The sequence below is a fragment of the Anolis sagrei genome, chromosome 4 (assembly GCF_037176765.1).
Source record: "Anolis sagrei isolate rAnoSag1 chromosome 4, rAnoSag1.mat, whole genome shotgun sequence".
Classification (NCBI taxonomy): Eukaryota; Metazoa; Chordata; class Lepidosauria; order Squamata; family Dactyloidae; genus Anolis; species Anolis sagrei.
In genome coordinates, this window is record NC_090024.1 from 81,772,012 (window position 1) to 81,786,428 (window position 14,417).

General features: G+C 40.3%; 1 protein-coding gene across 1 annotated transcript in view; it reads left to right on the top strand.

The window, feature by feature from the left end:
- Positions 1–14,417, top strand: part of CAP2 (cyclase associated actin cytoskeleton regulatory protein 2) — a 57,553-nt gene that overhangs the window by 17,565 nt on the left and 25,571 nt on the right. Inside the window, exons 3-4 of the mRNA XM_060774850.2 lie at positions 986–1,086; positions 9,723–9,800. Coding sequence (XP_060630833.1) covers positions 986–1,086; positions 9,723–9,800 — 179 coding nt within the window. The remainder of the gene's footprint in view (positions 1–985; positions 1,087–9,722; positions 9,801–14,417) is intronic.

Sequence of the window (14,417 nt, forward strand, 5' to 3'; positions counted from 1 at the left end):
CTGCTTTCTGGAAGTTCTGGGATTTCCAAGAATGCTGTCCACACAGTCCTCTCATGTTTTCCGGGCTGAATCAGCCTGGGAAACTCTGAGGTCTCACACCCCCTCCACAAAACCGATTAAAACAGAGGGGACGGCGACAAAATAACTTACCCAACTGCCATGAAACTGCTGCTGGAGCTCTCCTGTCATGTACGAATAACACACCAGGAGAAGCGGGGCCCAGGCGTACCATTTGTATCATTTCTCCTGGCGCATCATTTGTATGTGACAGGAGAGCTCCGGCAGCAGTTTCATGGCAGCTAGGGAAGTTATTTAACTCCCCCCCCCCCCCCAATTTTAAGGGTTTTTTTGGGAGGGGATGGGGGCTGTCTTTCTGTCCTCTCAGAAGTTTCCAGGAGGGCAGCTGGATATTTTCCCCAGAAAGCATGTGCTGGACTAGTTTTCCAAACTGAATCAGGGATGGACTAGAACACGAGCAAAATAGCGTTTTTAAAACGGATTGCACTCGGGTTAAAGGGCTACGTGGAACCACCCAGAGATAACCCAGTTCAAATCAGAAAATGCGGATTTTCTGTTTTGATGACCTGGATTATCCGGCAGTGTAGAAGGGGCCTCAAAGTACATGAATGTAATTCTGCAGGCATGCAATTTATGTAGGTCACTAGTAGTGTTTTAAGGCGAAACATCTAGGGCATTTCTATTACATGGGTTGCAAAGAGATGCCATGTGACTTAAAGGCTAAATGCTGCATTTCAGAAAGGATAAATCTAAATTGCTCCATTGTGTTTGATATAAGAAGAATTTGTCACTTTTTCATTCTGTGTACTATAGTTTTGCATGAACAAAATGCTGCAGGTCAAATCTGTACCAATTTCTGTGATAAATGTTTTCCAGATGTATTATATATTTTTCTTAGTTGACAAAGTAGGGCATTCTGAATGAATGAACCTTATCAACCAGTTAGTGATATTTTTCTCTCCATCAGATATAGCACCATATGTTGAAGCATTTGATAGAATAATGAATGGGAGTGCAGCTGAGTTTCTAAACAACAGCAGGATCCTTGAAGGTGATGTGAAGATACATGTAAGTATTCCTCACCGTGTTACCCCTGACGTTTATCCATATTTATCCATATCATAGCATATGAATCTTCAAATGTCTTCTACTCTGCTAATGCTGGAAGTCACATGTTGTTACTTTAATTGATTTGTTTGATTGCTCTTATTGATTCTTTGAATGGATCTGTATGTCCCCTTTATTTTTGGAGCAAGTTGTTCACTGTCCAAACTGCCCATTTCTAATTCTTCATCACTAGAAGGAGTTACATTGAAATCAAAGCTAATTGCAAAACGTTTGAAAGCCATGTCAATAAATTGTGGTCCATTATCAGATCTTAAAATCGACAGCATGGCAAAAGGAGTAAGTATACACTGTAGCAGGCTAATTGATTTTCTGCCACTTCGCTCTATAGTTTTGCTATCTCATGTGGGAAATAGTAATCAGTGACAAAATATGCTGCAGCTTTCCAAGTAAGTAGATCCGTTGTTAGTTTTTCCCACGCATGGTATAGAAATTTGTTCTAATATGTGGTTCTGCTGGGCTTAGTTTTCGGTACACACTTGGAAAGTAATTACTCAGGCCTTACATTTTTACTATTTATGGAAGTCCATCCAACTATTTATTTATTTTCTTTAAAACTTTTATATCCCGATATCCTCAATCTCCATAGAGGAACTCAGACCGGCTGACAGCAAGGATTCAATGCTAACAGTAAAAATCTAAAACATCATACATCGACAGTAAATTTACAAATACATATAAGATAAATTACATAAAAGCTGTTTGCCAAGATAAAAACATGTCCAACTCAGTCCGTATATTCAGTCCATATATTGTGGTCAATACCTTTGGTCAATTACCAGTCTCAACCATCATTCTGCAAAGGCCTCGTTCCACAGCTAGGTTTTCACTAGCTTCCTAAAGGTCAGGAGGGAGGGGGCAGATCTAATTTCATTCGGGAGGGAATTCCATAGCCGGGGGGCCAACACAGAAAAGGCCCTGTCTCTTGTTCCCACCAGACGCGACTGCGAAGGTGGTGAGCAGGGCCTCTCCAGATGATCTTAACACTCTTGGTGGTTCATAGGGGATAATACGTTTGGACAGGTTAACTGGGCCGGAACCGTATAGGGTTTTATAGGTTAAGACCAGCACTTTGAATTGTGCTTGGAAGCTAATTGGCAGGCAGTGGAGCTGGCGAAACCAGGGAGTTGTGCACTCCCTGTACCCCACTCCTATTAGCAGCCTGGCTGCCGAGTATTGGTCTAATTGCAGCTTCTGGATGGTCTTCATAGCCAACCCCATGTAGAGAGCTTTGCAGTAGTCTGTATGGGATGTAACTAGAGCATGGACCACTGTGGCCAAGTCCGACTTCCCAAAGTACAGGCGCAGCTGGCACACAAGCTTTAACTGTGCAAATCTCCCCTGGCCACTGCTGAGACCTGGGGTTCTAGGCTTGATGAGTGATGAATCACTCCCAAGCTGCGATCCTGCACCTTCAGGGGGAGTATCACCCTGTCAAGCACAGGCTGTAACCCTATGTCCTGTTCGGTCTTACTAGGATCTATCAAATGGATACCAGTTTGGAATCACATTTTGCCTTAGCCTCAGTAGCAGATTAATGACCCTCCTCATCTCAACTTATTTTTTTGTGGCCTCCAAAGGAGAAAAGAAGAGGGAGGCACAGTTCCATCATGCCTAGACGCAGCAGCTGAGGAATGACCTTCCCTCCATCCCAAATGACAGTGCCTTGGCCTTAAAAAGTGAACAGAGTAAGCACTTCCTGTTGGACACAATTTCCTCCTCTACTTCCATTTCCTATTCCCTGTGAGTTGTGTCTTAGGACCTCATCACATTGATAAGGGGCAGCCGGGAGATTTGCCAGCCTCCGTGGCGAATCCGTGGAGCAGTGGGGCAATCCTGTCGCTCCGCTCCCCACCTCTCCCAAAGCGCTGCTTCCCCATCACATGTGGGAAAGCATCGCTGCATGGCTTCCCCTTGTACTAGCCCTGTTGCTCCCTACAGAACACCAGAAGCCTCCCATGTACTTGGGGAATTGTTCTAAGACACTTGTGTCATACTTCATCTAGGGAGTCCCACTGGAAATGAGTGTGCATCATGTGACAGGCAGCATGGGGCTCTGTAGATGAAGTGTTTTGCAAGCATCCTAAAACTCTTGCAAAGACCCATGTGATGAAGTTGTTAGAGCCCTTCTAACCGATAATTTGGGCCCAATTCAATGTTTCAGACGCCAGGTTAAGCCTGCATGGTGACCTGAAAGGGACTCCTTCAGCTGCTTGTGGGGGGACAGGTAGTCCCTACTGCCCAGCCATGACAAACACAGTTCGATGCCACTGGACAGGGACACCCCCCCCCCCCCAGTGTTGTGGCTATTTCCAGCCACAACATAACCCCCTGGCAGCCTTATGCCAAGCCACAGACCCTGTTAAGGAGGCTGGGAGAAGGGAAAATCTACATTATTCCCATCCCCTTTTGCCCTAAAAATTAGTATGTGAGGTAAGCTAAGAAAGATGTCTAAAAATTCTGACTTATTGAATATTTCAGCCTGATATTCTCTTAACCATATCCAACACTATTATCCCTATGCTAAGAAATAGGAAACTCTTTACTATTGTATAGAAATTGAGCACATTTGTCATTTATTTAAATATTTAAAAACAATGTATTGTACTGTCAAAATATATCAGTGCATATATTAGTATTATTTTTCATATATTGAAAATCTAATGTTTGATGTCAAGAGTGAGGTTATCAATGTATAAAAAATAACATTAATAGTCTTCCATAATTAATACATATTGAATGTTGGATAATTTCTAGGTATTCTAATGAGTTTAACTTTTCCTTGTTAACTTGTTTGAAAGTTTACTATCTTACTTGACATCACGAAACAGAAATGTCGGTGGCCTTACTGGAAGTGGTATGGCTGCAGCATCTGTGCTTTACCTTAACAATTTAGACAATGAATGTTTTTATTCTGCATGTCTAATAGGCCATGTGCGCTATGCATTATGTTTGCAGCTGCTGTGTTGTTCTCATTGAGTGTTGAAAAGAAAGTTGTATTTGGTTTCAGAAAACACCTGTTGCCTGGAAAATTCTTTCTTACCTGACTTAATACGGTAATAACATGTGACAGAGTTCATAAGAATATTGTGTGATAAGCACTTTTCGGGTCCATTAGGCTGAAGTTCTGTCCAGAATAACCTATACTCAATAGGACTTATTTTTAGTTCATATATTAACACATAAATGCCATAATGCTGCAACTCTATAGATGTGAAAGGGTATTTAAGGAACATTAGATTTACTAGAAATTTCCCTTCCCTTTCAAGATGATGAAAAAGATCTATCTTTATATGTCCCCTGTGGCAATCCCTATGATGGAGGAAATTTAACACAAACGAAAGAAAATTGGAGACATGTTGTAGGTATGACAGTGAATTTATCATGAGGGGTATCATATTTCATGGCGCAATCATCACTATCACATAATAGTCACACCCTTTTTTGGGGAAGGTAAAATTGGTATTTTGCCTTTCTTCGTGTAATAGTCACACCCTTAGTTCACTTGCTCAGACACATGAATTAAGGGTGTGACTACTCTTTTGGAGCTACAGGGTTACAATGCCAAGGAAAGGAGGCGGGCAGGCTGGGGAAACTTCTGTAGATCGGAAAGCAGAGGCCAGTAAGTCCCCCTAGCCCAGTGGTTCTCAACTTGTGGGTTCCCAGATGTTATGGCCTTCAACTCCCAGAAATCCTAACAGGTAGTAAACTGACTGGTATTTCTGAAAGTTGTAGGCCATAACACCTGGGGACTCATAGGTTGAGAACCACTGCCCTAGCCTGTCCCTTTTGAGCTATGGATCTAGCTTGGAAGGGGCAGATTGGAGCTGGGCAAGTTTGCCCACCCACCCAAAATGCGGAGGGTGGTGTGCCACTATTATGCAATGAAATATGATGGTTTCTGAGCTATGTCATTCCTGAAGCTGGTTTCAGTAGAAGCAGTTTGAAATCCCAACAATAATCAAACTGAACTAGCAGAGGATGGAAAAATCTGAAATTCTGTACTTCCTACCCTTCTGCCATGGTGGTAAGTTCTGGATCCTTTGGAGATACTGATCTCTGTAGCCAATGATAAGTGCATCCCTTTTTGAAAACTTTCCCATAAATGGAGAGGTTTTATTAAGAAGACATGCAAATACCTGTTGGTGTGTCAAACTACATTGAATTTGCTATGCTTGATCTACTTAAACTTGTGAATACTTTTAAGTAGTACTTAATGGCTTCTCATGTGAATGTGATTTATTTGTTGTTTTAATTTATTGAATATAAGTTGAGCATGTATTATGATTTAACAATAATTCAATTGAAGAAATGTGGGGTACAAAATGTTGAATTAGAATAGAATAGAATAGACTGCTAGTTTTAGTGGGGTACAATTAAAACAAAAAATATGAAAGAGTTTAGATTTCCAAAGGAATGAGTTAATGGAAAAGAGTTCTGAAAAGACCCAATACAACGAAGAGGAAGATTCCTTATGGCTACCGTTTAGTAAACAATAGATACTTGCTCTTTTCAGTCTGTTCTGTTTTATATACTGGATATGAAGATGTTGTCACATTTGTTCTTCCTTCACTTCCTCGCAGGCTGTAAAATCAGTTATTGGGCTACTTCATGATGAACACAGCAGCATCATTATGCTCACAGGGCAAAAAAATACACATAGGTCCATTTTGATCAGGCTGTGTCCAAATTATTTGTGTCGGCTTTCAGGCTGTATTGCTAACAGTTGAGTCAGGACATTATGTCATTATCCCAGATGAGAAAGGACTTGTGTCTGCACTTTTATGAGGACTATTTTCTAGCGTTTGAAAGTAAGCATTAGAGAGAGCAATTTCTATTATAGAGCAGTATACAATGAGTAGGGAAATAATGAGGACAAAAAAAGCCATTTGAAACCTCACAATACAACACAAAAGATTATGATCCTCTACCCCCACTAAGATTAGTTCATTCCAAAGGTCATGCTGCTCAACTGGGGCTTAAGAGAAGTATATTATATATGTTAAACAAATCAGTCCACTGGATTTCATTTCATGTGTAGATGATATAAACCAGTGTTTCTCAACCTTCCTAATGCCTCAGCCCCTTAATATAGTTTCTCATGTCGTGGTGAGCCCAACCATAAAATTATTTCATTGCTGTTTCATAACTGTAATCTTTCTACTGTAATGAATTGTATTGTGAATATCTGATGTGCAGGATGTATTTTCATTCACTGGAACAAATTCGGCACAAATACCTGATACACCCAAATTTTAATTCTGGTGAGGTTTGGGTGATTGATTTTTTTTATTTGGGAGTTGTAGTTGCTGGGATTTATAGTTCACCTACAATCAAAGAGCGTTCTTAACTCCACCAACAATGGAATAGAACCAAACTTGGCACACAGAACTCCCATGACCAACAGAAAATACTGAAAGGGTTTGATGGGCATTGACCTTGTGTTTTGGAGTTGTAGTTCACCTACATCCAGAGAGCACTGTGGACTCAAACAATGATGGATGTGGACCAAACTTGACACAAATACTCGATAGGCCCAATTGTGAATATTGGTGGAGTTTGGGGAAAATAGACATTGAAGTTTGGGAGATGTAGTTGCTGGGATTTATAGTTCACCTACTATCAAAGAGCATTCTGAAACCCACCAACGATAGAATTGGGCCAAAGGTCCCACACAGAACCCCCATGACCAACAGAAAATACTGTGTTTTCTGGTGGTCTTTGGTGACCCCTCTGACACCCTCTCGTACCACCCCCCCAGGAGTCCCGACCCCCAGGTTGGGAAATGCTGACACAGACCAAATAAGCTTTACATTTAAAAAACAGGCCAAGAACATGATTTTGTGTTGGCGTTTTACTTGTGTGCATCAACTGTTGATTAGTTCTGCTATCACGGTTAGAACTAACAACCACACCAAAGGAAGCACAATATAGCTAAGTGGTTTTCTTCCATTTTGCATCAATTCCTTTTTGCAAGAGACCTAAGAATCTCTTATCTAAACTATTGACACTTCCAAGTTCATCTTGTACTGAACAATTTTGAAAATACTGCTTTTCTTCAAGAATGAGAAGCGTGATTCATTGTATTGTTCCAACTGTGACTTCTTAATTGGTTATATAAAGTGAATTTCCCTCATTGCTCAAAGTCAAACAAGTCCATATACACCAGAACTGCTTCCAAATGAGGCTGCTTCCTAAAGGGCTGAGAATGGCGGTTAACAAATGCACCAAATAAATAAATAAATAAATAAATAAATAAATAAATGAGTGTCTCTGAATTGCCTGACTCCTGCTGTTAATAAATTATAAGTGATTCAGTTGTGGGCTTGCAGTTGGACTTTTCCTTCATGTTCATCATGTTATTCTGTCTATAACTCCTGTTGGTAGGAAGTAGCAGGGATCCATTGAAACTTCCACATTCATTTTGAATGGAAAGTATAGTTCGGAAGTATTTGATTTGGAAAAAGGATGCCTACAATAGCAACAATTTGAAAAGTGGTATGAGACATGGAAAAAGGTTTCCTTTCCCAATCTTACTAATAGGATTAATATTTGTTTAAAAATATTTAATATCTCCTATTTTTCTAAATTAATACATTATAGGTCAACTGATCTAATATCTTGATATGTTGCTTTATGATACTTTCTTGATATCAATTTTATTAACTTTTAAAATGTTACCATATTGGAAAATACATCTATTTAAAGTATTAAAGGGTTTTAAATACGTTTTATACAGTACGATTTGTGCCTATGGTTCTGGCACCTACTGTCCCACCTACCAGTATCTGACAAAATATATCCTCTCTAGGAATTTTCTCGTTCCTCCGGGGTAATTCTATGGTAGATTCTTGTTGAAGTAATTAATGTTAATAGAATTTGCTATTATCCATGGTTTCTTGAAATCATGCTGTATTTTAAGCCCCTTTCCAACCTATATGACAAAGAAACAGCATGCACATATGAACAAGAACAGTGGACTGAAACAAATAATTATTTTTGTTTTCTGCATGGGTGGAATGTGTCAAGTTCATCTGTTGTGATAGTAACTATAACTTTGTTCAGATTAAAATACCTCTTGTATGTTTTTTTTTTAAAAAAAGCAATGGCATGAAATGAATTATCAATCAAAGGGCATTTGGATCATTTTATTGTGCCTTCAGAGTTGCCTGCTAACTTCTGGTGACCTCATCAATTTCATTAGGGTTTCCTAATGAATAGAATACTCAGGGCGGTTCAATACAGGGCTTTAACCCAGGCCCAATCGGGTTTCTTAAACTTGATTGGGTCTGAGTTGGTTCACACACCTCCCTCCAACATTTGCACTTTCCAGTGTGGGGACTTTCTTGCAGGGCACTCAGACATAAAACAAACACCCCCCCCCCCATAAAAACCTTTAAAAAAATAACTTACCCAACCACCATTATCTGGAGCTCTCCTGGTGCGTAGAAATGATGCACCAGGAGAAGCAGGGCCAGGAGCAATTTTCCTCCCCCCTTCTCTTGGTAAGTCCTTTCTACACATCAGGAGAGCATCGGAGAAGGGGAGAATGGCGTCTGGGTAAGTTATTTTCTTTTTTAAAGGCTTTCATAAGGGGTTTCGGAAGGGAGCGCAAGAAACCCAAGACACCTGTATGGATGGGGACTGGAAATTGTGCAATGTGATCCCCAGGCTCAATCCACACAGCCAGGCATGTTGCGGGGGGGGGGGGGGGCTCAGGGGGCTTCAGCCCCCTCCCTCGAAATTCTCATGGTGGTTAGCGAAAAGGCCTTACTGGTGCATTATTTAAACTGTTATGTTTATTCATATTATGATCTGATCACCATACTCAATATATCCCATATGCATGGGGGTATTGGGGTAATGATACAAAAGGTTTGCTAGGCTAGACCCTCTTTCACTCAGACTCAGCCCCCTCCCCGAAACTCAGCCCCTCCTACCCCCCCCCCCGAAAAAAATTCAGCCCCCCCCCCCAACGAAATCCTGGCTACGGGCCTGCACACAACACCAGCAGCTGGAAAGACCTGGGTCTTTCCAGCTGTCAAATTACTTCAAAACAATGCAGGGTTTTCCTGCTTTGTCCTGAAGGAATTTGTTTTTAACTGAGGCGCTGTTTGGACACTCCAGGGAAAAACGCGGGAGGACACGCATTTTGGGTGTTGTTTGGATGTGCGCTCAGAGAAGGTTTTGCTATTAATGACTCAAATGAAGAAATCCCAAGTAAAAATGTTTGTTTTTAAAAGTTTTAAAAAATATTTTTATTGTTGTTTTATTTTTTTATCCCACTTCCACTCTCCCCTCCTTGTACATGCAGTTTATACAGCAAACTACAGAAGTTACATTTGAAATATCAATTTCAGTCTTAATTTTTCCACTCCACATCTTAGCACATTCTCTAAATGATTCCTAACTGGTTCCCACATACTCTTAGTTATTGTAACCTTTTCAATTTTATCTATATTATTCCACTTGCAATTTGTTATTTCCACATTTAACATATTAATGATATGCTTATACCAATTAGTCAATGTTTGTTTTTAATAGTGACAACTCAGTTTACTTTACGTTTTCTCCTGCAGGCAGAAATGGTCCGTTCAGCTTTCCAAGCACAAAGAACATTTCTACTATTGGCCTCCCAGTATCAAGAACCTCAGGAGGTAAGTGGGAGAAGTGTAAATTTTGGTGGTGGATGGTAGTGAATAACTATTATGAACTTCGCTAATTCTCTGATTTTTATTCCCAGAGTTCAGATCACAGCTTATGATAGCTTTTGTTATACCCTGAAACTCCTAGAGGTCATCATTATGGTTTTGGAGTTCTTGGAACTGTGCTCTAAAAAAAGTAATGTTCTGACTTTGAATGAATGAACAATGGCTACCATTCTGTGAGATCTTTTACGGTGCAGACATGAGGTTTGCTTGTTATATGTGCAAAACAAATGGATAAAATTAGGCACAAACCATGGGCTTACTCTACAACAATAGCTGATCCAGACTTCTTCTTACTGAGGCTATACATTCCCTATATTACTAGAAGAGTCTACAAACTTCCAAGACAGTGCATTGTGAAATAACACTATGTAACAAAATTTGGAAAAAAAATGTCCTGGTTTGAAAGTGTTATTTCATCCCTAACGGTATGGCACTACTTACTTTGAAAGTAGTTGTTATACTTCGAAAACTTTGTTTTTATGGCTGCCACAAACTATGTTGAATTGGTTAAAGCACTCTGAGATAGTCATTGAAAACTACAGAAAATGTGCTGCAGGATGTCCCACAAAACCAAAGTTTTTGCAATTTAATAAACTTTTCCCATGTTTTTATAATAGCACCAATAATATAACCCAGGAACAAAAATCATGTTACATAGTGTAATGGTTACCATTAGAACTTTTTCCTCATGCTTGATGGAATGTTTTAATTTGAACCTAGTGGTTTGTGTCTTAGATGGAGTGGCAAAAAAGAAAAAAAATGCTCCCTCTTCTATATGACATCTTTTCAGATATTTTTAAATGGCTGTCATTCCACCTCTCGGTCTTCTCCTTTTCAAAGTAAACATTCCCAGCTCTGTGCTAGGTCATATGTCAGTATACCTAAGAAAAGGTCTTACTGTAATTATCCTTTAAATTTATTTATTAACCTTATTTGTACCCTACCTGTTTTCCCATGGGGACTCAAAGTGGCTAAATAACAGAATAACTATATTTGAAGCTGATCATAACATAAAACTACCAGCCTTTGCTCATTTTATTGTCTTTAAATTGATTTTCATAAGATCCCCTGGTGGTTTGGCAGGTTAAACTGCTGAGCTGCTGGACTTGGTGACCAAAAGGTCAGCAATTCAAATTCGGGGAATGGGGTGAACTTGCACTGTTAGCCCCAGCTTCTGCCAATCTAGCCGTTTGAAAACGTGCAAATGTGAGTAGATCAGAAGGTACCGCTTTGGTGTGAAGGTAATGGCGCTCCATGCAGTCATGCCAATCACATGACCATGGAGGTGTGTACGGATAACACCGGCACTTCGGCCGAGAAATTGAGATGAGCACCACCCCACAGAGTCGGACACAATTAGACTTAATCTCAGGGGAAATCTTTACTTTACCTTAACAGTAAGAAAAAACACACCAAATTAAGCCCTGTTAATGTACAGAAGGCATAACAGTGCACTGAACCCAAATGTGATATGATATGTGATATGATTAGTACAGCTACAGAAGCAGTAATCTTCCAGGAGGAAGAAGAAAACAGTTTATACTGGAACAACTGTGAACATTTTAAATGACACAACAGTGAACTAGAATGACTAATGGAGTTTAGCAAAATGTTGATAGGTTTAGTGCTTACTGGCATAAACCATGAATGCATAACAGTTTTCAATGAGATTATCAGTGTGTTTTTGCCCAGTAAGGTTATGTTCTGTGAGCTTTTGCATTAAGACTAATTTCTAGAGTGTTTTGTGCCATCTGGGAATGTGAGACATATGGTGACTCCTCTAATGGGAGGATACTTCCAGGATGCTTGTACTAGTTAATATCTTCCTGGGATGGCTAGTTAATATGAGAACAGGAGGTAAAATTCTGTGATGTTTCTGGACCTGTCTGGTGGGGAAATACCAGGAAGAAGTGCTAGGAGACGTGGCTACGCTTTACTCTTTGGCCTTTGCTATGTGGATTTCAGAACTCTGTTTTGACTTATTAATAAATTAGTGAGTTTCTTAGAAAGGTTGTTTAGGCTTCGGGGTGGATGGGTAGGTGGTGGTGCTAGTGTCAAGTTTGGGTGAACAAACTAAGGCTCAGACTAGACAAGATGAAGATACTGTTTGCCTACTTTAATCTGAGATTCGGGATACAAACTTGTGCTTTATGTAGACCATTGGTTCTCAACTTGTGGGTCCCCTGGTGTTTTGGCCTATAGCTCCCAGAAATCCCAGCCAATTTACCAGCTGTTAGGATTTCTGGGAGTTGAAGACCAAAACATCTGGGGACCCACAGGTTGAGAACCACTGATGTAGACATTCCCTTCAAAAATCAGATATGTACCTATGGAATGCTTTTGGACATGGTGCTGTTTTTGTAATGCTGCTCTAAACATCTATTACATGTTTATTGGATTTTGATGTGGTCTTGTAATGGTTTTAGTCCACAATATTAGGGAGGAGGTGCACTTTATACAGTAAATAAGAAAGATTTGCAAGCCTTACAATGTTTCTGTAAGATATATTATTTCAGTTGTTCTCCAAAACCAGTTTTGGGTTAGGGAAGACATGTATACTTAACATTATATTCATCTTTAGATAAAGTAGAATCCTGTAGTAGCCATCTATACTCTTAAAATTACACCACATTGCATGGAACCTCTGCTTTATTTAGGCGATAAGTGTTTGCTAATTCTGTGAATAGCTTTAATTCAGGGCTGCACAAGGATTTTTGCCATTCTAGATGTGGCTACTGAAACCAACAGGACCGCTATCACTTTCAGCCCAGTTGGCCTTTGAGGAAAGGAGTGCTAGTCAGGGCTCTTAAAACTGCTTGGAGAGAGGAGATGGAACAGCTTCTAAGTGTCTCCAGTATCTCCACTTCCAGGATAGCTGTTTTCCATCTTTAAGCAGTGTGTAAAAATGCTTGCTGAGATCCTGCACAAAATATTTTGTATGATGCATATTGAAAAATTCGCCTCTCCCCTGCAAATTACCTTTAACTTATTCTTATGCCCAAAGAAAAGCAATCAAAGAGATCCCTTCTAATTATTATTATTATTAGTATTATTTTACTGACACCACAGTATGTCACAGCAAACGAGATCTATATGCTGGATTTCATATAAAAAAATCACAAGTCGAACACTTCCCAAGCGTCTAGGACTGTGTGATGTATTTTTGAATAATGTGCACAGATCCAAGTAAGGTGGCCTTTTGCAGTTGACAGATCACGATTTTGTCAATGTTTATTGTTTCCAAATGCTGGCTGAGATCTTTTACCATGGCACCCAGTGTGCCAATGACCACTGGGACCACCTGTACTGGTTTATGCCAGAGCCTTTGCAGTTCAATCTTTAAATCATCATCATCATCATCATCATCATCATCATCATTTTGGGTTGCTGTGAGTTTTCTGGGCTGTATGGCCATGTTCCAGAGGCCTTCTCTCCTGACATTTCACCCACATCTATGGCAGGCATCCTCAGAGGTTGACGGGTCTGTTGGAAATTAGGCAAGTGAGGTTTATATATCTGTGGAATGTCCACGGTGGGAGAAAGAGTGCTTGTCTGCTTGAGGCAAGTGTGAATGGTGCAATTGGCCACCTTGATTCGCATTGAATGGCCTTGTATCTTCAAAGCCTGGCTGGTTGCTGTCCAGGGGAATCCTATGATGAGAGGTGTTAGCTGGTCTTGATTGATTCTTGAATGAAATTCCCCTGTTTTTTGGGTGTTGTTCTTTATTGACTGTCCTGATTTTGATAGTTTTTTACACTGGTAGACAGATTTTGTTCATTTACATGGTTTCTTTCTTTCTATTGAAATTGTCCACATGCTTGTGGATTTCAGTGGCTTCTCTGTGTAGTCTAACATGATAGTTGTTAGAGTGGTCCAGCATTTCTGTCTTCTCAAATAATATGTTGTGTCCAGGCTGGTTCATCAGGTGCTCTGCTATGGCTGACTTCTCAGGCTGTAGTAGTCTGCAGTGCCTTTCATGTTCCTTGATTCGTGTTTGGCAATGCTGTGCTTGGTGGTCCGTATGTAGGCTTGTCCACAGCTGCATGGTATATGGTAGACTATTGCAGAGGTGAGACGGATCCCTCTTGTCCATTGCTGAACATAGCATTTTTTGGATTTTCTTAGTGGTTCTATAGATAGTTTGTAGGTTGTGCTCCTTCATCAGCTTCCCTATGCTGTCAGTGGTTCCCTTGATGTATGGTAAGAACACTTTTCCTCTGTGGGGATTTTTGTCTTTGCTCTTGTGGCTTGTTTCGGTCTTGCAGCTCTTCTGATATCTGTGGTGGAGTATCCACTGACCTGTAGAACCAAGTTTAGGTGGTTCAGTTCACCTTGGAGTTGGAGTTCACAGATTCTTTTTGCATGGTCTGCCAGGGCTTTAATTGTGCTTATTTTTTTTTCTTGGATGATGGTTGGAGCTTTTATGTAGCTATCTATCCATGTGTCAAGCAGACAAGCACTCTTTCTCCCACCGTGGACATTCCACAGATATATAAACCTCACTTACTTAGTTTCCAACAGACCCCTCAACCTCTGAGGATGCCTGCCACAGATGTGGGTGAA